General features: G+C 50.3%; 1 protein-coding gene across 10 annotated transcripts; it reads left to right on the top strand.

Annotated features, from left to right (window-relative positions):
- LOC133485476 (inactive ubiquitin carboxyl-terminal hydrolase 54-like) lies at nucleotides 1-27,021 on the top strand. 10 transcript variants are annotated; one of them, XM_061789216.1, is made up of 24 exons: nucleotides 1-284; nucleotides 4,408-4,474; nucleotides 5,048-5,113; nucleotides 6,853-7,354; nucleotides 10,968-11,060; nucleotides 11,131-11,265; nucleotides 11,335-11,448; nucleotides 12,250-12,332; nucleotides 13,323-13,425; nucleotides 13,503-13,649; nucleotides 14,284-14,433; nucleotides 16,265-16,424; nucleotides 18,128-18,295; nucleotides 19,096-19,203; nucleotides 19,774-20,245; nucleotides 20,637-20,749; nucleotides 21,749-21,913; nucleotides 22,160-22,279; nucleotides 22,982-23,144; nucleotides 23,364-24,061; nucleotides 24,309-24,406; nucleotides 24,557-24,661; nucleotides 24,862-25,009; nucleotides 25,891-27,021. In XM_061789216.1, exons 4-24 carry the CDS (start codon nucleotides 7,163-7,165, stop codon nucleotides 26,517-26,519), a joined length of 4,164 nt encoding a protein of 1,387 aa, XP_061645200.1. In that variant the 5' UTR covers nucleotides 1-284; nucleotides 4,408-4,474; nucleotides 5,048-5,113; nucleotides 6,853-7,162; the 3' UTR covers nucleotides 26,520-27,021. The 10 variants fall into 10 exon arrangements, with proteins under 10 accessions (XP_061645200.1, XP_061645197.1, XP_061645198.1 ...); XM_061789213.1 differs by having other exon boundaries at nucleotides 5,045-5,113; XM_061789215.1 differs by lacking the exon at nucleotides 1-284 and adding an exon at nucleotides 1,821-2,966 and having other exon boundaries at nucleotides 5,045-5,113.

Raw genomic sequence — 27,021 nt, 5'->3', positions numbered from 1 at the left:
AGCCAACACAAATAAGAAAACGTCCGCAGACTGCGCATAAATTAGCAACGTATGTTTGCAAACATTAGCTTAAAAAAAAGAAAAGAAAGGTAAACACACACGCACACGCACGCACGCTTCCGTCCTTCCGCGTGCTCGTGCCCGCGCCGCAGGTAGTAGCCCCGCCCCCTCCTCCCCGCTCCTCCTCTCGCACCAGGAACCTTCCGGACCCGCTGGAGCGACACCGGCATCTGCGCAACAACCAGCCGGCGTCCCCCGCTCTCTTCCCCGGACCGCTGCCTCAGGTGAGCCGCCGCCGCCGCCGCCGCCGCCGCCGCCGCCGGCCAGGACCGGACGAAGAACGAGCGCCCCCCGCCCGGACGGTCGACCGAACGCGGCGACGTTAGACGTTAGGCCGGCCGACGCTGGACCTCGAATAGCGGACGAAGGTGGCGGCCGGGCCGCCGTGCCTCCGTCGTCCGTCGTCCGCTGCTTCTCCTCCCGGTGAAGTTTGCTGGAAGTGATGTCATGCTAGTCGGGCGACGAAGCAGCCCCGCGCCGGACTCGCTTGACAAATTCGCCGTTTTAACGTCGCCTCCTTCACGTGGACTTTCGCGGTCGGCAAGAAAAAAACAAAAAAAAACCCAAAACCGAAACGTTTCGCCGTGCTCGCGTCCGAACACGGACGGGAATCAATTCATCGCGACGCATGTGTGACGCATTTGCGGAGAGAAAAAAACGCTCGCTGCGCAGTTTGGCCGCTTTGCTGAATCTTCGGATCATTCATGTCATGTGATGTGCGTGGCTGATGAATGGATGAATGGATGAATGGATGAATGGAGTCAGACTGCGGTCGCAACTTTAGCGCCGTGTTTGTTTCCCCGCTCGCTCTCCGCGTTGAAATCAAGGGAAATCCCGTTCGTGCGAACGTGCTTGTCCCTCGCAAAAATAGCTCTCGCGAGTTCATCAACACATACAATAATATTCAGTATGACTCGTAATAACATCAGCAAATGAAAAGTGAAGAATTCAAGAATGTGTGCAAGAATGGTGGCGTGGCCGCTGGCCATCAGAGGGCAGCAAAGTGCATCCGTCGTGTTCAGTGGAGCCCCGCTGACCCCAAAAGAGCGAAAATCTGCCAATAAGTGACGTCCCCCAACCCGCGCACCGGCTCAGGGGACCTCCTGTCTACGGCGCGCTAACGAGCGTGACTGCGGGTCGAAGCCCAACTTGCTCAAACGTCCTTTATGTTGTCTTCGGGCAAAGGTTAATGAATGGCAACGTGCGGATGCACATTCGTTTTGTACGGAGCCATTATCGTCGCAAACGTGCGTTTCAACCCAAGAAAGTGTTTTTGTTAGTCGAAAACTGACATTTTTCAGTGGTGACTTGATTAAGCTTCCTTTTATTTGGGAGGATTTTGCCACAAAAAGGCCGCTAGGATTGGTGGGGAAAATGTCTTTCTTGGGGCAGCATAACAGCTTTGTTTATATCGTGAGATTTTCTTCGTTATTGGTAGAAAATGTCCAAAAGTCATGAGCCCAATTTCGTTGAACTTCCAAAAATGTTCACGCTTTGTAGTTGAACTAATTGGTTGAAGGTGTTGTCGTCAGCCATTTTGGAAATGACGTCATTGTCGGTCGGATGAATTTTTGGCTTCGGTAGGGGACCCGCCACTAAACATTGCAAAATGTGTATCGGCAAGGCCCGATTCCAAAAAGCGGGCGTCCAGGAGCGAAGGCCCGACAACAAGAACCCGCTTCGGGCGACCTCCGCGACGAAGAAAGGAGCTCGCGAAGTCGTCAGTTCCATCGGCTGGACGAGCGTAACCCGTACTCACCCGATCTGGCGCCGTCGGATTACTCCGTGAGGCGGGATCATTTCCCGGGAATCGGCGCTTCGGTGTGTTCGTGCGTTGTCGGTGTCGGTCGCGGCGACGACGAGCCGCCGCTGGTTTTTTTGTGTGGCGCAGCGTCCGTGGGAAACGGGCGGCCGCGCTCCTCCCGCTCTGACCTTTGCCCCCCGCACTGGACAATGAGAACAATGTGCGCACACCCCCAAACGCCTGCAAGACTTTTTGTGTGCTTTCCTGGGAATTGCTGCGCGCTTTTTGTTTGTCTGTTTTCCGGCGGCAACATTCCAAAGGGCCTGGCAAAGTGCCCGTTTGGACCCTTGCGCTGTTATGTACTGTATTGTCGTGCCGTGGAATGATGATTCAGGAGACGTCGGGTGACATAGAAAACGGCCCCGAATTCCACGGGCAGACTCTTCTGTGCCAAAATCGGGCTCACGACATTTCACTTGTTTGGCTAATCGCGGTGGCGCTAGCATGACGCAGAAACCAGCGCCCGCCAAACATTTAGCAGAACTTGGCCACGGTAATAACTTGCTGCCGTGAAATCCGTGTCCAAACAATCGATGCGTTAAACATGTCCACGCCGCAAAATAAGCCCCAGAAATGGGCGTGGCCGACTCCAGAGCCGAGCCAAATGTGAGGCCTGATTTTTCCATCAAAACTGTCAAATATGAACCATCCAATGTCGAACATGACTGAGCAACCTTTGACATTTTGTGCCACTGTTAGCCGCTCTATTTTTGTAAGTTTGTTATCAAAATTGCGGGACACCGCGTGACTATGCGCACACTTGTCGTTGCAACGTGTTCCGTGTGAAAGGCGCCGGCCGGCTCTGGAGTTTTGGCTCCGATGCTTCAATTTTGCAGAAAGTCCCGCGTGGTGGCTCGACGCGCTCGGCCAGCGGCGACACACTTTCGCCATCTCAATATTCTCTCCAGGCTCGAGCGGCGAACGCTGAGCTCGTCCCAGACGGATCCCGGCGGGAGTGAGTTCCTCCTTTTCGTTGGCCGGATTGAAGTCGTCGTCCGAGTTCTTGCCGAGTTGTTTTGGCGGCGCTCGCGAAAGTCGCGGGTTGTCCTTTTTCCTCATGAGGCCCCCAAATCTTCCCCCTCCAAGAACGCCTGCCAACCAGGTCAGTGCCGACTTAACGTTGACTCGAGAGAGTTGTGAGGATACAAGCTTGATGAATTCCTGAAAAGGATAAATAATCCCTTTTTTTTCCGGTCCTTAGTGGCGAGTGCCCTCATTTCCGTCTCGCAGGATTGGCAAGGGCGAGTATGACATCATCAATACTACTCCTTGCCGGAACTGCGGGGACGTTTTTGCCACGTCACCGTTTGCGTCCAACGCTAGTGTTGCTAAATGTTAGCGTCCGTGTCGGTCCTGGGGGTGGGCCGCTGCCCCCCTAAGCTCAACCATTCGCACTCACATTTCACACCTACGGACAATTTAGTCTTCAGTCAACCTACCGTGCACGTTTTTGGGATGTGGGAGGAAAGCGGAGTGCCCGGAGAAAAGCCACGCAGGCACGGGGAGAACATGCAAACTCCACACAGGCGCGGCCGGGATTTGAACCCCGGTCCTCAGAACTGTGAGGCGGATGTCCTAACCAGTCCACCACTGTGACGCCGGTGCCAAAGCAGTACTTTTATATTAGATTTGCGCACAAAAACAATTAAGAGGTACATTTTCAGCGAATAATGGCGGATAAGTTCCAAAAAATATGTGGGTGTGTGTGCTTATTAGGTGTGTTTTCTTTGGCCTCCTGCTCTGATGCCTTCACTGCCTTTGGGAGACGCCGGCGCTGAGGACACTCGGCCGTCCGTCTGTCTATCTCTTGTCCACCGTCCGCATCCCAGCGTTCCCAGCAGATGCCAGACGGCCGCGCGAGCGTGGCGCTCGGCCGGCCTGGCCGATCGGAGGCGATTACAACACGTCTGCGCGTGTGTGTGTGCGTGCGTGTGCGCGCGCGCGCGCTGTTGTTTTCTTACATAACCAGTTTAGCGCCAGATCAGCCTCAGCTCTTGCGAGAGGGAACGAGAGAGAGAAAATGACCTCGAACCAGCTGGAGAAATCCAAGCTCTCTGATTGGCCAGCACGGCAAACAGGTGCGCAGCGGTCCGCGAACATTTTGGCACCACGCAGCGGTTTCACCTCAAGCGACATGTTCAAGGAATAGAAACAAATGAATTGATTTGACGCGAGATGAGCGGTTTGACACGGAACCTGAATTTCCAAATAAAACTTCTTTCAGACACCGATGATCGATAAAATCGTTTTGGATCCAGCGCGCGTGTGACCCGGTACCAAACGGCCTACGCGGGCCCGCCTCGCTCACGGATGCGCTTTGATCCGACTCGTTTGTTTTGTCGAAGGGAACAAAAACCAATTCATCCGCGACTGAATGAGAGCGACATCCGAGGCCGCAATTTGAATGATTTCTCCTTGTTTGTTTGTTTGAACCAAATGGCTGCGCTCTCACGTTTGACACCGAACTGCACTATTTGCTCTTTCAAGGCCTTTCGCACTTTGATTTGCTTTCATATCCCCGCATTCTCTCCAACGAACTGTAGGTGGCAGGTGAATCCAAAAGACGATAAACAGCCCCAAAGTCTCCGCACCGCTCTTCGTAACTTCCAAGTGAGTATTAATTATTGCTTTGATATTTTCTTTCACGACCCGCAGAATATTGTGTTCTGTGTAAATCGACGCACCGAATGGACCAGATGAAAGCTACCTTTTCCCACGCTTGAGTAATCAGCAGTTGAACATGGGTCGAGTCTGGCAAAAACAATTCGCTTCTGACCCAAAAAGCGGACAAAACGAGCACTTTGTGAAAAGAAATAACGTCAAGCAAAATGCTCACTTCAAACTCGAACTGTCAAACAAAAGCAAGCCAAACAAACGGCTTTTGATGGCAAAATCATTTTTTCAAATTTCGACAACCATGAAGTATATTTTTCCATGCAGTTTGCCATTCGCTCCATAAACTCCGTCTTTTCTCGCGATGGCAACACACAATTTCTAGCGCTTACCTACGGCCACATACGCATTTTGGATTTGAACTTGTTCGACTTCCGACACGTTGGCATTTGTCTCGCTCATAATGGACTCGACCAGCTGTGGTTCACGCCCTAACCTTTGTCTTCTCCTCAAAAGCTGCGCTGATGTCAAATCCTGCCGTTTACTGGCGTCTGTTTGTCATCACAGTAGTTTCCAAACCGGAATTTCCCAGACAAGCTCGGCGAGACCCTCGCCCACGTCTACCCGTTGAAAAAAGTACTTGATGTATATATTCGATATATTTGATTCACTCCGTTTGTTTTGAAGCCGTTGAGTTGAGCGCAACGAACCTAATCGGCGTGCCCACCGCCGTCCGTTCCTTCACCACGTGCGCCATTAGCTGCTGCTAGCTAACTAGCACGTCACCGCTAATTAGGTGAACACAGTCGTTAGCCGAGTTGCTGCAGACAGACGCTCTAATCCTGTGCAGACAGATCAGGATAATCCCTCGCCACCTCCCTCCGCGCCGACCTGTGTGTTACCTCCACACAACACACACACACACACGCACACAGTGGTTGTATGTGTTGCTGCTTCGTGTGTGTGTTAAAGGCGTAGTTGTTTGAAGGTTTAGAATTACCATAACATCAGTGCTCATTTCTGCTCGCCAGTCGATGGTGTTTTGCACTATATGTTAGCATTAAAGTAACAGACTTTCATTTAGAGGAAATTATATGGTTTGGTTGAATATTTTGGTGTTTTAATATTTAATGTCTAATTCTCTTTTTTTTTTTCATGGGTCTATTTTACGGCAAACTTCAACTGGGAGTGACAAACCGCTTGAAGCAAGCACGCTGTGCCTCTTATTTGGCGAACAATGCAAGCCAGAGGGCGAAAACGGGCATTAAGCAATACTAAGAAATGTGTTTTAACAAGTTTAGGAGTCAAATTATATTAAAAAAAAAAAAAAATTATATTTTCACCTATTACATGTGTGTCTTCTAAGTGTTATAGAAAATTAATGGCGGGACAGGCTTCTACTTTTTCTTCTTCCTATAGTCGTTTGCTAAAGATGTCAAAGCTGTGTGTGTACGTGTGTTTAGTGTTTTTTTACAAGTTATATGCGACATATATGCGACATGTTTACACAGCAAACATGTCGCGTGTAAATGCAGAGCAAATAATGTTTGCGTTGTGTTCTGTTGACGTGACAGGAGCCACGTTTGCGAGCGTTTTGGCCTCGGTCGAAAGCACGGCTGTCTTTATTTTTCATTCCCAGATTGAATGTGTGTGTTTGAATGTCGTTTCGTAGCCAGAGCAAATGCGTTGAATGCTTCTGTTGTTACTTGAGGAGGAGGAGGAGGAGGATTTCCTCCACTCCTCTGCACTCCCAAGATAAGAGATTGAAGGACTCACAACTTCACGTGCAGTGGAATCTCAAAGTTGCGCACAAGTATGCCCTTAAGCCGTGAGATACCATTGACCAAATTTATGCGCTTTTTTTCGAAATACGAACGGTCATTCGCCTGATTTTACGCTTTGACTTGCGATGCGACGTCTGTACGATGGCGGCGGTTCAAGTCAAGTCACTTCACGACCAGCAGCAGGTTGCCAGAGTGAGCAATTTAAAAAAAAAAAAAAAAAAAAAAAAAAGCCATCTGAAGTTAACTCTCAAAAGTAAACAAGATAAAACAAAGAGAATTACACCGCGCATTTCCTTAAGAATGGCCGGCTAATTAATCCAACACTAATTAGCATATATGTTGCAGTGCTTTCACCTTTTAAGCAACGGATCGAACACAAACGATTCATCAGCAACACGGAGACAGACAATATAACATATTGTCATATTCTTTATCCTCTGCATAAAACAACGATTAGTGGAAAACTGAGGAGCTGAAACGCCTCAATGAACAGTATCGGGCCGGCTTATACTGCCCCCATGTGGCCAATGGGAGCACACCAAATGGTGCAGCGTGACAAAAACGGTTTACCTATTTTTACGTCTCCCGCAGGCATCCTCACGGGTCCATGGGACGCCTGAAAGGTGAAAGTTCAACTCTTGGAAGGCGAGGGAGCATGATGGGAACGCTTGAGAGCGGGCATCATCTGCGGCCTTAAAACCCCGAACCCGTCTGGATTTTCGGGATTATCTCCTCGCGCTCCCACCTGGAACTCAACGACATCCTTGACCGTTGGTTTGTGACGCCAAGACGGCGATCGGTGACATTTGGAGCACTTTGAATCCCGGGCAGAACGGGCGACCTTCAAAATGGCCGCCCGGACGCGGCGGTCGACGCCGAGTTGAGTCGCGCGCCGTCCGGCATGTCCTGGAAGGGGGACTTCTTGGCGGCGGGCGGCGTGGCGGGGCCCGGCGTGGCGGCGGGCGGCGTGGCGGGGCCCGGCAGCGGGATGGCGGCCATGCTGACGCCTCGCACCGTGACCTCCATCGCGCCCAGTAAAGGTTTGAGCAACGAGCCAGGACAGAACAGCTGCTTCCTCAACAGCGCCCTGCAGGTACACGCGCACGCTAACGGTTGTACGTAAGCCTGCCGCATTTCTGTCCAATCATGCTCGAAAGTTTCGGTGTGTGTGAAATAATATAATTACAATAAAGTATGTTAATTACGGTAAATTAGCAGCCATTATTTCTGCCTTGTTGTAATGTTGGTTTGACCTGGCTGATTAGAATACATGACCTGATTAGAGAATATTTTTGAAGCTACTCAGTATACAGTATATATAGTAAATGAACGAGTCATTGAAATAGACGCATTGCTCCATCTTGGGAACGGATCGGTGATCGTTATTTTTGATTTTATTTTTTTATAAAGATGAAGATGAAGGCGAGGAAGAGGAAGAATATCTCCGTTAACGCGCAGCTGCTCCTCGTTCTCTGCCGCAAAAGGCTTAAATGAACTGACGGACGCTGAGTCGGTTTATTAGTACAAAGTTTTTACTTGCGACGTACAGTAGCAAAGAACAAGTTCCGAGAAAGAGGACTTCATAGGAAACAACACCAGTAGGTGTCGCTGTCGCACAGGTCTGAGTCTCTTGTTGGGGCCGTCCGGGACAAGCAGCAGTAGTGGCCAATGAATCGGTTTTAGGGATTCATTCAAGTTTGTTGAATTATTATTGTATAATTTTTGAAAGCAGCTTCCGTACTTCAAAGTGCATTTAAAGTAGCTCAAGGGAGGCGCTGTGAAACTGGCAAATTTAGTGAAACTCAAGCATGACACGGATGACCGATTAATCGATTTCATCTATGAATGTTTTTGCAAGGATTTTGATTTATTATTATTTTTTTTTTTTGCGGCTTCTATAACTCAAAGCGCATCTTGCCCGGAGTGCACTTCTTACACTAACAACATGGCTGCGGACAGAGAGGAGCGCAGTCATTGTTGACAGTTTAGCAAGTTGGTCGCTATATTTATGCTAACTCCTTTCCTGACTCCTCTGGTGACGATTTTTCTAAGAGACGACAATTATTTTGATATTGTTTTGCATATGGCGAGAAAGTAGCCTGGCGGAAGGCAATGACGCAGTCAAATATTGCCAAAGACCTGGTGGCCATTTAGATGTTGGCAAAACCAGTCATTTGTCCACATGTTGGAAACTTTTGACCCGAGGTATGTGATTCCATATTTTGCTGAGGTGGCCTTTCCTCACCTGTACACCTCCACTTGAGAAAAAGAGCGCGAGGAAGCCGGAGAGGGGGCGCCGTTACGCTTTGACTTATGCAGTTTGGCAGTTTTTTTTCCTTTTATTTTTTTTCCACAAAGGACATACCAAAATGTAAACCTATTTCGCCAATACCAATATAACGTACTGCAAGTTAAAAAAACAAAAACTAACAAGAAAAGCAACAGCAAATAAAATCCCCCAAATTATATAGAATCCAGCTAAGATCAACAAATATTTACAGAAAGCCACATTATCGCATAACTCGGGGGGAGCTGTTCAAGAGATTCCTTGTGCGATTGTTGAAGCTTTATCAGAGTCAAGATAGTTGGAGTATCTTTCCTAGATTCTGTCAAATTGCTCAACTTTATGACGTCGTATATATATATATATATATATATATATGTGTGTGTGTTTGTATATATATATATGTGAAATATTGCAGAGGAATCAACTCACAATATATTCTTTCTTGCTACAAAAGTAGTCATGTTATCATTTTATTACGTTGAACATTTAAAACGTGATTGTTTTTCATTCAATAAAAGTTGAATGTCGATGAGATGGAGGCGAAAGGAGCAGCTTGACGTCGGCTCTCGATTTGGGCGTTTGTGCCGACGGCGGGTCACGTGACTCCCCCGCCGCCGCGCCCCGCGGGAACAAAGCGACATATGCCGGCCTGTGGGGGGCGGCAACAAGAACAGGAAGGCGCAAACCAGTCAGCAAAGCACTTTCACTGCTATCACATCACTTTTCCCCCAGAACCTTTGCTTCTTCATTGAGTTTGGCTAGTTTCTCTTCCACATTTTACTGCATAATAAATACTCAGACGGCTGTCAGTCTTTTTCATTTGAATCCGATCTGTGCTTGCTGGCGAGCACGTTGAGCCCCTAAAAGTTTTTCATACTATTTTTCAGAATTGATAGAATTGATTTAAGGATTTTGTCAACCGTGCGGCATATGATCAATAACTTTGTCTTGAGGCCCTGCAGGCCTGACAGATTTCGCAAATTCGGGTTGCTGTCTAAACGCGCTGCAGTCGACAAAATTTCACGTTGTGAGAGCAAGGCAAATGTCGCTGTGAAATCACCTCATACTAGAAAAAATATATATCATCAATATTGCAATATTCTATATCGCACAACAGCAGTGTCACTCAGGAAAGTTCGATATTTACTCGGCTTTACGCGATCGGAATTTTTGGGACCGATCAGCGAGTTGGAAAAAAACCGATAAGCTATCGCGATCCGCTCACAAGATGGAGCAATGTGTCTATTTAAATGACTCGTTCATTTACTGTATGTACTTGTGTGCTGTATACTGTGTATCTTCAAAAGTATCCTCGAGTCGAGTCAGGTCGTGTCTTCTAATCTGTCATGTTATGTCTGACCAACATTACATGACAGAAATAATGGCCGCCAACTTACTGTAATTGAATTACTTTATTGTAGTTACATTATTTCACACACACCGAAACTTTATGCATTTTTGGGGTGCATAATTGGGCCGGATAATGAACACGCTCAAGTTCTTATGAAGTGGGGGATGGGAGACTCATGCCGGACTTTGCTCATTTCCAGCAATTGTCTTTAAACATGTAAAAATATATTTTGATTGATTTATTTAGTTTGGATAATTGGAATTTAATTATTTGATCAACCGCGTGGAATGTGATCAATACGTGTATGTCTTGAGGCCGAATGGATTTCACTAATTCGGGCCCCAGCCGAGCGAGCCAATTGCGTCCAATATTATAACTTTTATTAGTTATAATTATTATAACTAATAAAAAAAGCTTAATTGCAGCTGCAGCACATTAACAGTCTCACTCCGCAAACTTCTGTATTAATGTTTTTTTTTTTTTTTTTTTTTTTGTAGGATGAGTTCAATTAAGGTCTTTAATTAGAAATGGCATCCGCATGTGTGACCGTCGCGGCTGCTCCGGTGTTGCCGTCGGGTGACATTTCGTCATCTTCCGCCGAGTCCAGATGGTTGACGATTTTTTTTTTCCCTCCAGCAGATGGCGAGAAGTGAAAAACACGCCAACACGCACACGTCACTTGCACACAGTCGCGTCGCTTGTGTTCTTTTATACTCAACGCGCACACGTCCGCCGGTCACTCGACGATGTCCCTGATTGGACCACCTGAGTCCACGCTGGCATGTGATTGGCTGGTGGACTCAAACGCGGCCCACGGGACTGAAGTGGAGCACAAACGGCTAAAATTTATTTGGCAAGTTTTATGGACTCAAGCTAAAATTTCTTAGCTTATTCTGCAGAGTTGCACAAAGTTTGAGTTTTATTTCAGTAAGTTTTGGGCAAATAGACGCCATTCGGTAGCAATACTCCCAAATGGACTCAATTCATTTGTTTCCCCATCAAAATTCTACACTCAATGACAATCGGTAAGAAAATGGCTAATCATTGATAATGGGAATCGTCTCGTAGGTCCTGTGGCATTTGGACATCTTCCGCCGTAGCTTCAGACAGCTGACGTCTCACAAGTGTATGGAGGACTCGTGCATCTTCTGCGCTCTGAAGGTGAAGAAACGACGGCCGGGAGCGCAGTCTCGCGCCCGACCTCACCGCCTCTTTTTGTCGTCCTCTTCAGAGTATCTTTGCCCAGTTCCAGTACAGCAGCGAGACGGTGCTGCCCTCGGACGCGCTCCGCAGCGCCCTCGCCAAGACCTTCCAGGACGAGCAGAGGTTCCAACTCGGCATCATGGACGACGCGGCCGAGTGCTTCGTAAGGCGTCGCGGTCGCCGTCCGTCCGCGTGAGCCGCGGTGACCGACGCGTGCGTTTGTACGTGACAGGAGAACATCCTGATGAGGATTCACTTCCACATCGCAGACGAGTCCAAAGAAGACGTCTGCACGGCCAGGCACTGCATCCCGCATCAGAAGTTCGCCATGACGCTCTTCGAACAGGTGCGGCGCCCGAGCTCGTCGCATCGTAACAATCAGAATCGTAGCATAAGAAGAGCTCGGATCAGCGCATTTGCTGCCTGCTCCTTCCTTCGGTGGGCACTCACCCGGCTTAAGGCAGACTTATGGGTTGGTTTCATCAGAAACGTCGCTTTCTGACCAAAACGCTTTTTGGGAAAAGAAACCAGCGGAACAGTGGCTTTGACGCAAAAAAAAAAAATTTCCGCTTTTATGACACCACAAACGGTAAAACAAAAAAAAACCCGAGACTGAGAAATAGTGATTTATTGACAACCCAAAAAAAAACCTATCATGAGTGACGCTGTTGAACATGCGCTTCGTTTGTCACGATCGCGACACACACTTTCTACTAGCTACCGCAATACGTGCTCTGTTGATGTCGTACATCGTCATCGAGCTCTGTCGGACTTTGAGGTGCCTGAACACGTCCGACTTCCGACCTGTTGGCATTTCTCTCTCTCATAATCGACGTGACAAGACGAGATTTCCCCCCTAATCTTTAACTCTAGAACTGCAACGCCGCCATCTTCAGGGATCTATTTGTCACTGCAGTGGCTTACAGCCCTGAATGTCACAGAAAAGCTGGGCGAGACCCTCTTCGACGGCTGCCGGACGAATATATTCGTCAGTGGCAGCGAACGCTACCAAATGCTACCAAACGGAATCGACTGAATGAAATGAAAGTGACGGGACAAATATCGGGTTCCGAATGTTCAGGCCAGCGGAGAAGGAAGCCCTTCGATTTGTGCGTCCTGTTGACGACGTGTGCTTTGTGTGCGTCAGTGCGTGTGCAGCAGCTGCGGCGCCTCTTCAGACCCGCTGCCCTTCATTCAGATGGTCCATTACATCTCCACCACCTCCCTGTGGTAAGTCCCAGCATGCATTGCTGCGGGAACTGCTTTTATATGCACGGTGTTGTGATACGTACCGTGTGCGACCAGAACATTTACGACCAAATCCACACGTCGGGTGGCCCCCGCCTTCGGAACGTCCTCCTTACAAAAATCTGTAAGACTGTTTTCCCTGGACATTAAAACCCAAAATCCTCAAGCAGCATCGATATGAAATAGCGGACAATGCATCCCCAAAGAGGCTTCAAGCTGTTCGACGCCACTCCCAGTTGAAGTTGACTCGAAAACAAAGAATATTTCCAATGCGTCGTCCCCTCAGGTCGATGCTACCGATCGATGCAAACTAGAACTCGCAGACATTCCAGCAGCTTCTTCCCCTCTTGCCGTTCACTTGGCTTGAGGCCAAGTGACTCTCCGTCGTGCGTTTTGATCTTTTTATGTCTCAAAAGTCATTTGTGTCGATTGTTGTACTCGAGCGGCTCTTCCTCGTGTGTTTTTGACATACTCGGCAAATAAAGAGAATTCTGATTCTGATAACTTTGCCCTGAAGTCTGTTAGCTCAAAGCTAACACATAATGGGAAACACCATAGACAGGCTCAGGAATAGCATCGGCGTCGCGGTGTTACGTAACCCTTTAAGCCAGCGATTCTCAACTGCTGGGTTGTGGACAGCTGGTTCAAAGTTTATTTTTAATAATTTTGTAAACATTTTTACAGTACAGTACCAAGAGAGGGAGCTCATTTTTACTTGAAATGTTCACGTAGAAAAACATTTGCCAGCGGAGTAAGTTTTATTTATTTTTCTTGACTCCACTTTCAAAATGTTTCGACTGACTTCAAGTAAAAAAAAAAAAAAAAATAGCACGAAGTAAAAATGGTCTTAAAACAAGTTGCTTTGTACATGACGAGTCTTATTTTAAGTCCAACGGGACTAGAAATAAGACCAATATTCTTGGTAAGATTTGGAGTTGTCGCAGCGCCGTGCATCTCGCTGATGTTCCTCAGTAACCAGGCGGTGAAGATGCTGGAGTCCCGGCGCAACGCCACGCCGGGGATGTTCGGGGAGCTGCTGCGGAACGCCAGCATGGGCGACCTGCGCGACTGCCCCGTAAGAAACGTCCCACGTCTCGAGGCGGATGACGCCTCGTGCGGGCCCGATCAAGGTTTTCTTCTTTCTCCCTCAAGAGTCGGTGCGGCCAGCAGCTTCGGATGGCTCGCGTCCTCCTCAACAGTCCGGAGATCATCACCATCGGCCTGGTGTGGGACTCGGACCACTCCGACCTGGCCGAGGACGTCATCCACACCCTGGGGACCCGCCTGCGCCTGGGGGACGTAAGAGGAGCTCGACCGAGACGCTGTTATTAGTTGTCGAGGAGGCCGATAACTGATATGGGTGGCAAAATATTCAATCGTATTTTAATCCTTTTAAGCATTTGTTTATTAACGTCAAACTTCATGTTTGCAGCATGTTTATTTAAAAAAAAAAAAGCCTGCTGTTTTCTGCTCGCTCGTTCGTTCACTGTTGCTATCGTGGCGTCTGTTGTGTCTAACAATCGTCACGTGACGTTTGTCGCCTTTTGATGACCTATAGGTCAGATGCGAGCCTCCGTATTGCACTCGCATTGGATGCGTATCCGATGTTGTATCCACATACGGAAGAGGCCTGGGGTCGGATATGAAAAAATTGGAATTGACCCGCATAACCTCTGTCACCTAGCAACGGTAACTCAAATACAGCACGAGTGTCGCGGAATTGTTCATATGGAGAATATGTAGCATGCGAAAACGGGTACGACGGGATGAAATAAAAAAAAAAAAAAAGGAGTTCAAAACCTTGAAAGAAGTAGAAAAGAATCAAATTAAGCAGGAAAAAGTAGAGAGAAATTATACGGAGAAAAAGTTTTTTGTGGGGGCTGGAACAGACGAATGTGTGTGTGTGTGTGCGTATGCGTGTGTGCGCGCGCAGTTGTTTTACAGAGTGACGGAGGAGAAGGCCCGCCAGGCGGAGCTCTACCTAGTGGGCATGCTGTGTTACTACGGCCACCACTACTCCACCTTCTTCTTCCAAACCAAAATTCGACGCTGGATGTACTTTGACGACGCACACGTCAAGGAGGTATGCGCGACTCAACTTGTTCCGCAGCGTTTAGCTTTCGTGCTTCCGACCGCTGGGAAAATCTTCGCAGACAAGAAATCATGGCGTCCGGGAAAATCATATTACAGCTTCCATTTTCTCGGAAAAAAGCGAGCAAACGCAGGAGGCGACGGGAAGGAGGTCATCGTGTTTAGATCTCCCTCGCCCCCCGCACACTCCTTCCAACTCCTCTTCCTCTTTCCACTACTTTGGACTTGTCGTCTTTTTTCAAACTGTCATCATCCCTTCTTCTCCCCAATCTCATCCAACGGCATTCCCTCGCCAGCTCGCCCGCGGCCGCTTGTGAAAACACGGATTTCCCTCCATTGTTTGCGGGTCCGGCTGGACACGGCCGAGGGCGCGGTCAGAACACTTTTGCCCACGCTGCAATCTCTTTCTTCTTTGGTTCTCTGGTCGCGCCTCTCGTTTACGGCACGTTTTGCGAACACCCTGTCGGAGCCGAAGAGGAAAGGTTGCAATCGCGAGTCGAAGGTTCACTTCTGCCGAAAGAAACGAGCGGAGCGGCCAGGAAGACGCTTTCAGCACGAAACCGGCGCGTTGGTTTTGGCCGCTTTTTTTCCCCCGCGTGGGATCGCGGCTGAGGCAGGAGTGAAGTGAGTTCATGTGCTTTTCCGTGTGTCGCGCGGAACGGACGTTTGACAAAGTTGTGTGGGTGACGTAAACCCAACCCGAATGGCTTTTTGCCAGATCGGACGGAATCCTCGCAGCTCCAAAATGACAAAAAGAAACCCCTCATCTTGCTTGATTGACCGAGATGGTTCGATGCCTGCTAATTGCTGTCATGCAGATATCACCCCAAAATGGTGTCCCATCAAAAATGTGCTCACCCATGACACTGTCGTTGATTACGGTGGCTTAATACCTCACAAAAGCAAACCACTGTGCTTTCAGCATCTTCCCAAAGTCTTTCTCAAAGGTTTTTAGAGCCACAACCTGATGCAATAAATAAAATGCGCTATGTAAGCAGCGCAATATGTGGAAACATATCAGACGCAAACGTACCTTTGGGGCTGACCACTTCCTTGTGCACCCAAGCATTACAGCAGCCATCCGTTGGCAACGAAACAGGCCTACTCAAATGTTGGAATTTTGCTCTCCAGCTATTTTCGATACTTAATTAATGCATGAAAACGACGTAACGGGGGTGGGGGCAGACCACTAGCACAGATTTGTAAAAAAGGGGCCACGTTTCCGCCTGACAGCAACCATGTGAGAAGTCTTCCAGTAGAGTGGAAGCTCGTTTGTTGCCGGCTTCCGTTACAGACCCTAACCCGCGAAAGATGAATTTAGGGTATTATTTAGAGACATTTGAAAGATTTTTACCGTTTTTTTTTTTTTTTTTAATCCTCTTCACCACCAATAAACAATACTGCATATGCATGGGAGGTGCAAGTATTATTGCTGTCCACTTGGAGTCAGCATCTCCTCATTCTTCACCATAGCAACTATGACTGCGAATGAATGTGTAAATGGCGGCCATTTGCTGCTTTAGCATTCGCCGCTGCGGTGTGCAGTGACGGAGTCCGGCGAGGTAACCGGCAGGTGTGCTGAGAATGCTTTTGATGTATTTGGTTACTGTTTGCTGAATAAAGCGACTGAAAGCGCACCGGCGGCTGTTTCCATCCTCCCTCTATCCAAACCACCGGTTATGATTTGAATTTGTTGTAGCTAGCAGCGGTGGGCTATATTCAATTACGTGTCCCAATGCTTTTGTCCGCTGCTTGTATTGTATCTGATCCCAATTTTTGGGCGAGGGACCTGACCGTTTCCCTTGCGTGGCCCCCGGCCGCAGATCGGGCCCAAGTGGAAGGACGTGGTGTCGCGCTGCATCAAGGGCCACTACCAGCCGCTGCTGCTGCTGTACGCCGACCCCCGCGGCACGCCCGTGTCGGCCCGCCGCTCGGCCCCGCCGCGCCGCGTCGACGAGCCGCGCTACGACAGCGAGGACTCTGGTAACTACAACACAGCTAGGAGTCGTAGTAGTAACGCAGCCGCAGAACACCAGGTAACTAAACTGCGATGAGTGGTGCCCGTTGTCGTACTTGTAGTATTTGTAGTCGTAGTAGTACTGAGGTGACATGGCAAGCTCACAACTAGTAACGAGCTCGTTGTCGTAGGGCTGGGCGATTCATGAATTTCAGTCATTATTTGTCAGGATTTAAAATTTATTTTTTGTTCCCTTCCAAAGTTTAAATGACGTCCTCGCCGACGTGCACTACCACCGACGTGGCTGCGGTTCCCGAAAGCACAGTCGGGGTTGACAACCACACCATTTTCTCAACAATTGACAGGCAACTTTAAGTCCCGCTGAATCCTTTTCACGTTGTTTAGTGTATGATGATGAGAAGGAGAAGAAGAAGAAGAAGAAGAAGAATCACCTTTTATTGTCAGGAACATGCGTGCGTGCACACGAAATTTGTTCTCTGCATTTAACCCATCACAGTGAACACATACACACGTTAGAACCGCGCGGAAGACAGTCGACTGCGCTAAAGGTACGCTGCCTGCCTGCCATTTATACGTTCAACATTTATGCGTATCGGAAACTCGGCATGTGCGCTCGAGCCGCAAACGTCGCTGAGCCTCACCGGTCCAACTTTACAAGCGAAACGACATGTTGGACAACAGCTGAGCCACGCAGTTCGATGGCTCATTTGATGACATTTTTGTCAAATACTAATTTATCGGCCATTGTGTTTCCATTGTACACTACCGTTCAAAAGTTTGGATCGCTAAAGAACATTAAATTAGTCCTAAATACCGTCTAGACACTGTAAATGTGTTAAAACAATTGTGCATTTATTGAGGACATTGAAGTGACCCCCCCCCAAACTTTTGAAAGCTCATGCACATTTTGGGACCAAAAAAAAAATCCAAACAGAACCACTTGTTTTCACATCTGTAAAATATTTTTGGAAAAGTAAAAATAAAATAAAAAAAAAACAACATATATATATATATATATATATATATATATATATATTTGTATTATTCTTGTGCCAGATAGATAAATACATACTGTATTCATCCCCAACCAAATATCACTTCGTTAACGCAATGCAATGTTTGGGGGGGAAAAAAACATTCATTGGGAAAAAAAAAAAAAATAGTTTGACAGCTTATTTGGCATCAGAAGAAATGAAACAAAAAGCAAAATATGTTTTGAATGATGTCACTGTCATTTGTTTTTCAACAGCAAGGACAACAAAATGGTTTGGAATGAGAAATCCCAATTTTTGGGAAGGCTATATCGCCCGGCCCTACGTCGTCGTACTTATTTCTGTTTTGTCCCCCTGCAATATGTCACTGTTCAGTCTTTTGAATGAGCTTTTTTTTTAGTTTTTTATTTGACCAAAGTATGCTAGGTTAATTGACGACTCTAAATTGCCCGTAGGTGTGAATGTGAGTGCGACTGCTTGTTTGTTTGTGTGTGCCCTGCGATTGGCCGGCGACCGCTTCGGGGTGTACCCCGCCTCTCGCCCGAAGATAGCTGGGAGGAGAAGCGGCTCCGAAAATGGACATGTGTAGTGAGCGATGTGTTCGGAGTGAATCCCGCCATAGACATCCCGCCGCGTTCCGTCGTACTTGTGTGACGTGTACGTGAGCCTCCGACGTATTCACGAACCCGACCGCGCCCTCCGCTCTGCCCGCGCAGGCCGCGAGCCGTCCATCTCCAGCGACGCTCGCACGGACTCGTCCACGGAGAGCTCCTCGTCCCGGCGGCCCGCCCCCTCGGACCCCCCGCGCCCCCCGACAGCCGCCGTCTGCCCCCGACGCTCCGACGGACCGCGCCGCGCCTCGCTCTGCGGCCTGGATGCCATAGGTGGGCGTCGCCTCGGACCGCCTCCCCCTCCTCCTATTTCACCCCCCCCCCCCCCCCCCCGCCGTTACAGAGCCGACTCACGTCTCCACAATTGGATTTTGGGAGAGACCGTATCATTTAAAAAAACAAAAAAAAACAAACAAACAACAACTTATTAAACAGACAAAAACATTGGAAGTAAAAAATGTGCGTTTTTGACTGTGAGGCCATGATAGTAACTGCGTCCATCTGTACCATCGGTCCTCGTTCTTCTTCTGTGGTTTGTGTGCGCACCTTCGCTAGGATGTTCTCTGTCTTCCCGCTTCAGGAGAAGGTGCGCTCGATTCGCTTACCCTACTGTCCAAGAATATCCTTCCACTCGAAGAAAACCGATGGCAATTGATTGAGGCCAGATGTGGCGGAGGTTGCTGTCGCCATCTAGCGGCAGTCGTCTAAATTGCGCTCATCTGGACTTTTTGCTCGTATCTCGAGACGAAAACATCGGCCGAGCCACAGCTCGAATCTCACGGCACCGCCGTACTTAAATAAAGACATAAAGTCGGACAAAGGAAGCGGAAAGAGCAAATATAACGTTAAATGCTGTCAAAGTGTGTAAAATGTGCCAACGCTTTAATACAAATCCCCAAATAAACGACCGTAATCCTCACATGAAACTTTCCTCGCTTGGCGTGCGGCGCGGGTCGGCTCTGCCCAAATCACCGCTCGCCGCCGTCGCCTCATTTCTTTAGCTCCTTTCAACATTTGATTGTCGGTCCTATTTTTTGAAGCGGTGTTGTGTTGCCGTGCTTGTCGTTGCCAAGGCCGCGCGCCGGACCCCGAGCGGCGGTTTCTGAGGAGGGGAGGCCCGGCCCCGCCCCGGCACAGGAGGCGTGACGGCGAAGCCTCGCCGGCCGGTTATCACAGCGAGGGTACGGTGCGGGATTCCTACGTAAAATGATTGTCAACAGCAGAGTGGTCCGCGCGTCTGCTTTTCAGTTTTGAGGTTGGGGGTTGAAATCCGGGCTCCGGCCTTTGGATGCTCGTGTGGGCTTTCTGCCAGTTCTCTGGTTTCCTTCCACATTCCAAAAACAAGCATGTTAGGTGAATTGAACTCTTTTTTTTTTTTTTTTTTTTTTTTTGATGAGGTGATGATTCATTTGTTTGCTTTTCACAGTAATAACAAAAAAAACAACAACAACAATGTATTTGTTTTTATTTCTGTAAAGTCGATGCTGAGAAAGTTTTTCTCGGGCCATTTCTATTTGAAAGTTGGTTCGGTGTCAGCGCAACTAAAGCAAATCCCAGAAGGGGACAAAAACCATCACGTCGTCGTCATTTGTTTTTCGCAAAAATCCGTTTTGTTTTGACCTTTTATTTGACAGCTTCGTCCCCCATTTTCCATCATCAGCCATGCCGGCATGTGACGCATCATCTGTCTTTTTCCGCGTCCGCCTCCTCGTGCCAGCGAGTGCCCGTGACCTCGTCTTGTTTCCCGCCAGGAGAGACGCTGAAGGAGCAGCGGGCTCCCCGCCAGGCGCCCGAATCCTTCTCCTCCTCGACGAGCCGCCTCCGCGACTTGAAGGAGACCATGAGCAACCTCCTCCACAGCCGAGCTCTCTCCTCGTCCTCCCTGCCGGCCGCCGGGATCGTCTCCTCCGACCCTCCCGACCGGGAGGCCCGCGGCGAATCCGAGTCCGGCACCCGCCCGGCGTGGAGGCCCCGCAGGGAGGCGCTCAACATCGACGGCATCTTCGCGCGGCGCCGGCAGGGCGGCTACAGCCCGCTCGCCGCGACCCCGACGGACCGCGGCGGGGCCGCCGCCGCCTCGCCGCGGTCGGTCGGGCCGGGCTCCTCCGGGACGCTCCCCGCCCCGCCGCCGCCCAGGCTGATCCAGCGGATGGAGAGCGGATACGAGAGCAGCGAGAGGAACAGCGGCAGCCCCGTCAGCCTGGAGCTCAGCCCGCTCGAGCGGTGAGACGCGTTTTCTTTGCGCTCCGCACGCTCAACTCGGGTCGGTCGCTGTGGCGGACGCGCGAGCATGCAAGAGAAAATTCACGCGTGCCTCGCCGACATCCGACAACATTTCGGGAGTCGCTCCAGCACTTGCCTTTCGCGTGCCTTCTCCTACTAAATGAAAAACTCGGGAACCGAGATGGCCGCCCTGTTATTACAAGTCACATCGAGGCGCCAAAAGTCTGACGCGGACTTCCGCTTGCAAAAGCGCCAGCGTACATTTGGAATTAGCTTCTTAACTTGCAGCGAATGTCAATATTTTCCAACCATTACACATTGATTCATTTACCAAAAAACAAACATTTTTAAGTAGACACAGTAAACATGTTTGTGTGTGTGTTGCCTTCAGGGAGGGCGCGGCCAAACCGCCGTCGTCGTCAGGACTGTCATGGAAGAAGACGAGATCCAAGAGCAGCGGAGCGCTGCTGCCGGACTTGGGCTGGGCCTCTCGAGGGAGCCTCGGTACGACGCTTGTTTGGCCGAAATCCCTCGGTACTCGACACCCGCCCATCGCCTAGAAACGCTCCAAGATGGCGGAAAAGCACCGCTTTTTTTTTCTTTACTATATCGGGCTATGGCATGACTAAACGGAGCGCTTCCCCTCACTTCAACATAGTTCCTTGGCGCCAAAGCAGTACTTTTATATTAGCCAGGGTTTTGGGTTGAGCACATAGACAGCGAAAAGAGTTTTCCAGCGAAACGGGGGGGACACCGGTGCAGCGCTACAATGGAGCCATTTTATTCATTCAAGCGTCGCGACGATGATTTTTAGTTGTATATTTTTTTTTTTATTCGCGGCTTGCCAAGTTCAAAACGCGTCCCCGCTGACGCGAACTGCTTGCAATAACAACATAGCTGCGAGCAGAGAGGCGCTCGTTTGCAAAAGCGCACACTGGGTTTCTGTGTTGCGGGACTTTTCCGACGTCCTTTGCGATCATCTTTCCTTCTTTCCTTCTTTCCTTGAGCGACTCGCGCGGTGATGTCCAACCGTCAAGGAGCCCAGGAACATATTTTGCCATTTGAAACATCTCACGGCACACCAACGAACAGAAATGTCACAAAAAGTGGATTCGTGAATGACATCGCGTAGAAGAGCATCTGTCACTATGCCTCACTGGCATAAACAAAGAAACATTATTTCTTGAAAATACCAAATTTTCGGGAGCAATGAAGTCAAATGTTGTAATTTTCCACGGCACACCGGTTGAGAATCACTCAACTCGTGACTTGAATTCAACGCAAACGAGCCGGAGAGAGTTGGGGAGGTGCGGTTTCGTTGATTTCGGATCATATTCGCGTACATGCAAAAATGCAGCCATCGTTATATTCTTTCCGAAGTTAACGCTCGGGGGGGGAAAGAGTGTCATGTTTACAGGCATATTTTGACACGCGGCTTATTCCCCAACGCGAAGCACTTTGCTTTTTCTGTAAGGAAAATAAGCATCGATTGTGTGTGAACAGCGCCCCCCGCGGGCCGCAGCGAGCTGGATGAGCTTCAGGAGGAGGTGCTGAGGCGGGCGGAGGAGGAGGAGCGGCAGCGGCAGCGGGAGAAGGACAGGGAGGCCGAGCTCGGGTTCAACCCCAGACCCAGCAAGTACCTGGACCTGGACCAGCTGCAGATCCAGGGTACGCGCGCACGTTCCTCATTGAGAGGCTGAAACGGACGATTGGGCCGCACACAAACGAGAGCGCGCGGCACGTTGCGAGGATGTCGCGAAGTCGCGTGTTTGCTTCCGGCGTCGTCTTGCGCCTCTCGCGCACGAACCGCCGATGATCCGATCGCGGCCTTTCCCCCCAAAACGAACGAATGAGGGATTCATTCATTCATTCACGTGTGTGTGTATGTTTGTTTGTGCGTTGACCTCCCCCAAGGCAAAGGCGACAGTCTGGATCGGTGCCTGTCGGAGGCGGAGCTTCTACTGGACCAATCGGTGCGTCTGGAGCAGGCGGGCGAGGTCGCCGCCGCCCTCTCGGCGGTCAACGAAGCCGTCTGTAAGCTCTTCGTCCTCATCATCCTCATCTTGTCCCGCACATGCAAAGGAAGCCACGAGAGCGCCACCCGCAGTCGGCTGCTTGCCGCCACGGAGAGCACGGTGGTTGTTGTTGTTGTTGTTTTCCGCCAACTCTGCTATTCGCTGAAGAACTCGCTTCACTGTTTGTGGCTCAGGCTTGCGCAATAATAGTATCGCTTTGGCGCCATCTGGTGTCAAGGAAGTGCGGCGCGCAGATTCACCTGTTTGCACATTTTTGTTTCCAATTTGACTGTTTTGCTAAATGTTTTCATTTTTTGTCTTTTTTGGGAGGTAAGCGATCCTGCAAACGCCCGATGGGAGTTTAGCTCCTCTTATTTAAGAAGCTTCTGTTCAATCGTGTGTTGAGAAGTCATTTGGCCGCCACGCCGTGGCATCTCGAGGCAATTGAAAGAGTTTTTCGGGGGCTTGCGGGTTTTCGCGATTTGCGTCAGGACTTTTGGGCTTCGCTGCCGTCAACCTTTGGTGGTGATGAGTGAAATCGAAAAGAAGCTGCGGAAAAGCTTTTTTGCGCTTCCAGGATATGATTGGACCATTTTGATTGACATATTTTAGCACTTGGCTCGCCGCGACGTCAGGATTTCCTTTTGTCTTGATTCACGTTATTTTCTGCGTCTTTCTTTTCTTTCGTGCTGTTCGGCCGCGCGCTCGGCGGCGCGCGTAGCTAAGCTCCGTCCGGCGAGCGACGGCGTCTCGGGCGCTCACGGCCGACCGCAGCGCTGCATGAGGAGAGCGCGCGGCAGGCAGCAGCGTCTGCTGCTGCTGCAGCATCATCATCATCACCATCACCATCATCATCATCATCGTCATGACCTGCGGCAGCCCAGGTACCTGCAGTCTGCTCGGCCAATCGGGAGGCAGCTTCCACTAAAACGCACGCAAGCTCTTGAGTTTGCTCAAAAGTGCTCGTTTGGCTTCCTTCAATCTGCACATTTACACACACACACACACGCGCGCACACACACATGCGCACACACAAACACACTCACGCTCACGCTCACACGCAATCACGCGCTCACACTCGCTGCCCGTCTCTCTCTCCGCAGTGAAAAGTCTTTCTCGCAGCAAATACTTCTGACAGACACTTCTGGCAACCGGTCGGCTTCCAGCCAGGACCGGCGAGCCCCGCCTCCTCCTCCTCCTCCTCCTCCTCCCTTGCCCATCGCACCCCTCGCCCCCCACGCCATCTCCTCACGTGACCCCAGCCCCCCCGTTACCCCCGCTCCGCCGCGCGAGTCCGGCAGCGTGGCGCCGATCGTCGCCAGGTCGCTTCCTGCGCCAGACTCGTTGGTTCGAAGTCCCCCGAAGGAGATGACCTCACCGGGTTTACCAGAGGGGGCGGCCCCCGTCCCGCCTTATTCCACCGTCCCGCCACCTGAGCTGATGCAGGAGGATCCTTATCGCGCCCTACCACCCACCAGGAAGTGGTCTCGCTTACAGGCGGACATCCCCGATCGTCGTCCCGTCGATCGTCCGATGGACTCGGCCCTCTACGGGCACCCGCCTGCGCCCCCCGCCGGCCTGCCGGCTCGGACTTCGTCTTCCCGTCCGGAGGGCGGCGGAGCCGTGCTGCCTGTGGAGCGCTGGGCGCAAAACGTCAGCAGATACTACAACTCCCACAATGCACCTGGAGGAGGAGGAGGCGTGGCGCCCCCACCTGAGGAGATGTCAGACCTGGACTCCCTCTACCAGGCCAGCCTGCTCGCTCCCACCATGCACTGCAACGCTCCGAGCAACAAAGCAGGTAGAAAACTTTATTCGTACAAACATTTCAAACTAAAAAAAAAGAACGAAAAAGAATTGCAATAACAGTGGAAGACTGTTTGCAAAATCCTGACGATTCAAATGGGTGTTAGGATGGAGCCTTGCGGGATGCCTCGTAAGGCAAAAGTAATTGATTAGAAGTGATAGTTGTTGTATACATAATTCGACGTTGAATTAATGGACAGAACTTTAGCGTTGACGTTTTGTGTGGCGTTGTGGGACCGCAGGACTGAGGAGAATCCCGTCTGGAACGCGGCGCTCCCAAACGCCGACGGCCGAGATCGAGAGACACGCCTACAGGACGCCCGTCGTGCTCATGCACAAGGTTTAAAACTCTTTAGGGAGGAAAAAAAAATAAATAAATTACTTATTCAACTTTATGAATCACATGACGCAAGTGACATCACATCCTGAATGACATCATAAGTAACATGAATGACATCACGAGTGACATCACGAGTGACTTCCTGTGCAGCGCCCGGACAGCGTCGACGAAAGCTACAGCGTGGAAAACCTTCGCCGCGTCGCTCGAAATCTGAGCAGCTCTGTCGCGGCCGCCGTCGGCCCCGCCCACAGCTCGGTACGTCACGTGCTTGTTTCTGCTGCCACCCTGTGGTCACTTGCTACAAATGCACATAAGATACTTTTACTTTGATTTGATTGACGTTTTACCTTGCAATAAGTTAACAACCTCTTTTGTTGTCTATTTCCTGTGTTTTTTCTTTTGGGATTTCACCTTCCTCACGCTGGTCTTCGTCCATCTTGTTTTGCGCCCCAAAGGAGGTCTCGGCGTCCACGCTCTCCTCTTGGTCTTCATCCCTTCCCCATCCCGCCGCCGCCTCCTCTTCCTCCACCTGCCGCCGCTTCCGTCTCGCCGTCCAGCGCGCCCCCCCGCCGACCTCAGGCCCCCCCGGCTCGGGCCTTTCAGGTGAGCTCCTCTTCCTCCTCTGGACTTCCTCTTCATCAGCACAATCACCAGGTGGTCCTCGTGGTCCTCCTCACTCGACCGTTGACCCTTTGGTTTGCTGAAGTCAAGCTTGTATAACGGTGTCCCCTCCAAATAACTCAACATGAATGTCTAAAGTGCTGGCAACAAAAGTGAGTAGACCCCCAGCAGAAAGCAGTTTTTCAAAATAACGACAGTCAATCATAAACGCGATAGAATGGCTCGACGCTTCGGTTTTACCGGTTTAATAAACTCCAGTCGGACGATTTCAAAGCGATGCTTTGTTTTCTTTCCGTAAGGGAAGTTTTGGACAACCCTGCGCGACAACAGAGCTTCTCAACCGGTGGGTCGGGACCCCAAAGTGGGCCGCAGACAGCGAGTAAAAAAGTACGCGTTTTTCGGACGAAGTTCCCACGTATTGGCTAAGCTAAGCGATGCAGCTCAGCCTCTGGCTAGTGAGCGTCAAACTCATTTGCAAGCTTTTTCAAAACGAGAAGATACTGGATGGTTTTAGAGGCTATTTCTTCGACAATAGGAAAAGAGCCAAAACAGTTGACTGCGCAAAAGGAACGTTTTCAATTTTTGTTGCGACTCGACCCACCTGCGCTCACCAGTGACTTAGAAGTTGAGTCGTCCTTCCGTACTCCATCCATCCATCCCTCCATTTTCTGAGCCGCTTCTCCTCACGAGGGTCGCGAGTCCTTGCGTACTCTTCCTCCAGTAATGATTTGGAAGCGCATTCCCTCTTTTCCGTCGTGCTCTTCGTGGACTTGAGTTTTGGGCTGCTCCGCTGTGGCACGTTCGCCCGCTCGCCCGCCCACTCCTGTCGTTCTCTCTCTCTCGTGTGCCGAATTCTTCGCCAGGATCCGGCCGGCGGTCGCATCTCGACGAGCTTCGGGACGAGGACGCCGTCACGCGGCACGGGGGACGTCCCCCTGAGTTACGGGACTCTTCCTCGCGCTCCCCGGCGTCCCTCGTCCTCGTGGCTCCCCGGACCAGGAGGGGGCGCCGGTTCGGCTCCCCGCGGCCTTTACGCCGCCTCGGCTCGCCCGGCCCCGCCCTTGCGTCTGGACGTGCCGCCGGACGACGACTGGCTGCGGCGGGCGGATCCCCGTGCGGACGGGAAGCGGACTCGCCTCCTCGGCCGGACGCCGCCGACGCTCTGCTCGCTGTGCCGCCGCCTTCCCGCCGAGCCGCCGCGTCTTTTCTGCTGCTCCTGCGCCGCCTACGCCCGCCGCTGCCGGGCGGCGCCGTGACGCGTTTTTCAGATGTGCCTGCGAGGAGGCGGAGTTTGCAAGAACTGGCCCGCGCTCCGCTTTCATCTTCGCCGGTCGGGAGCGCCGACAGCAGCTTCTCTCCTCCTCCTCCTCCTCCTCTGACCTCGCTGATGAAGATGACCTACAGCATTGTGCAAAAGTCTCGGGTCGCCGCTACTCCGAATTTTCCAATTTGGAAACTTTCCATGAGAAATAAGGGAAGTGAAAATAATTGAATGGAACGTTCCAACATAAATGCAAAGATTTTATGATGTCATCAGCAACGTAGGTGGCTCTCCTTGCCCACGTGGGAGGGCAAGGGAGGGCATGACCTTACCTGAAAAAGGAAGTTTGCCGTTTTTAGCCTCGCTTCTCTAATGTCGTGCAGTAATAGTTTCAGCAAAGCTCTCGCAAAAGTATGCAAAAGTCCAAAACGTCATGACTTGTTTTGATTTGCAATGGTTCTTGAGCTCCGATGAGCGGCCTTCCGGTTTTATTGTTTCGATAGCGACGTTAGTAAAACAGCAAATCTAGCGGCGGCCTCAGACTGGTGCACGTGACTGTTTTGTAAATGTTTGAATTTATTGTGTCGGCCGCGTGGCCGTGCATAGAGAAACTTCCAACTAGTTTTCTAAAAGCCAAGTTAGAGCGTTTCGATTTGAAGCTTGCTGCTAATATTTAGCATGTTTTTCTCCTAAATGTAAATCCAAATGCAAATATATATGCACATCTTTTCTA

The sequence above is a fragment of the Phyllopteryx taeniolatus genome, chromosome 11 (genome assembly GCF_024500385.1).
Source record: "Phyllopteryx taeniolatus isolate TA_2022b chromosome 11, UOR_Ptae_1.2, whole genome shotgun sequence".
NCBI lineage: Eukaryota > Metazoa > Chordata > Actinopteri > Syngnathiformes > Syngnathidae > Phyllopteryx > Phyllopteryx taeniolatus.
This window is presented reverse-complemented; position numbering and strand designations above follow the sequence as displayed.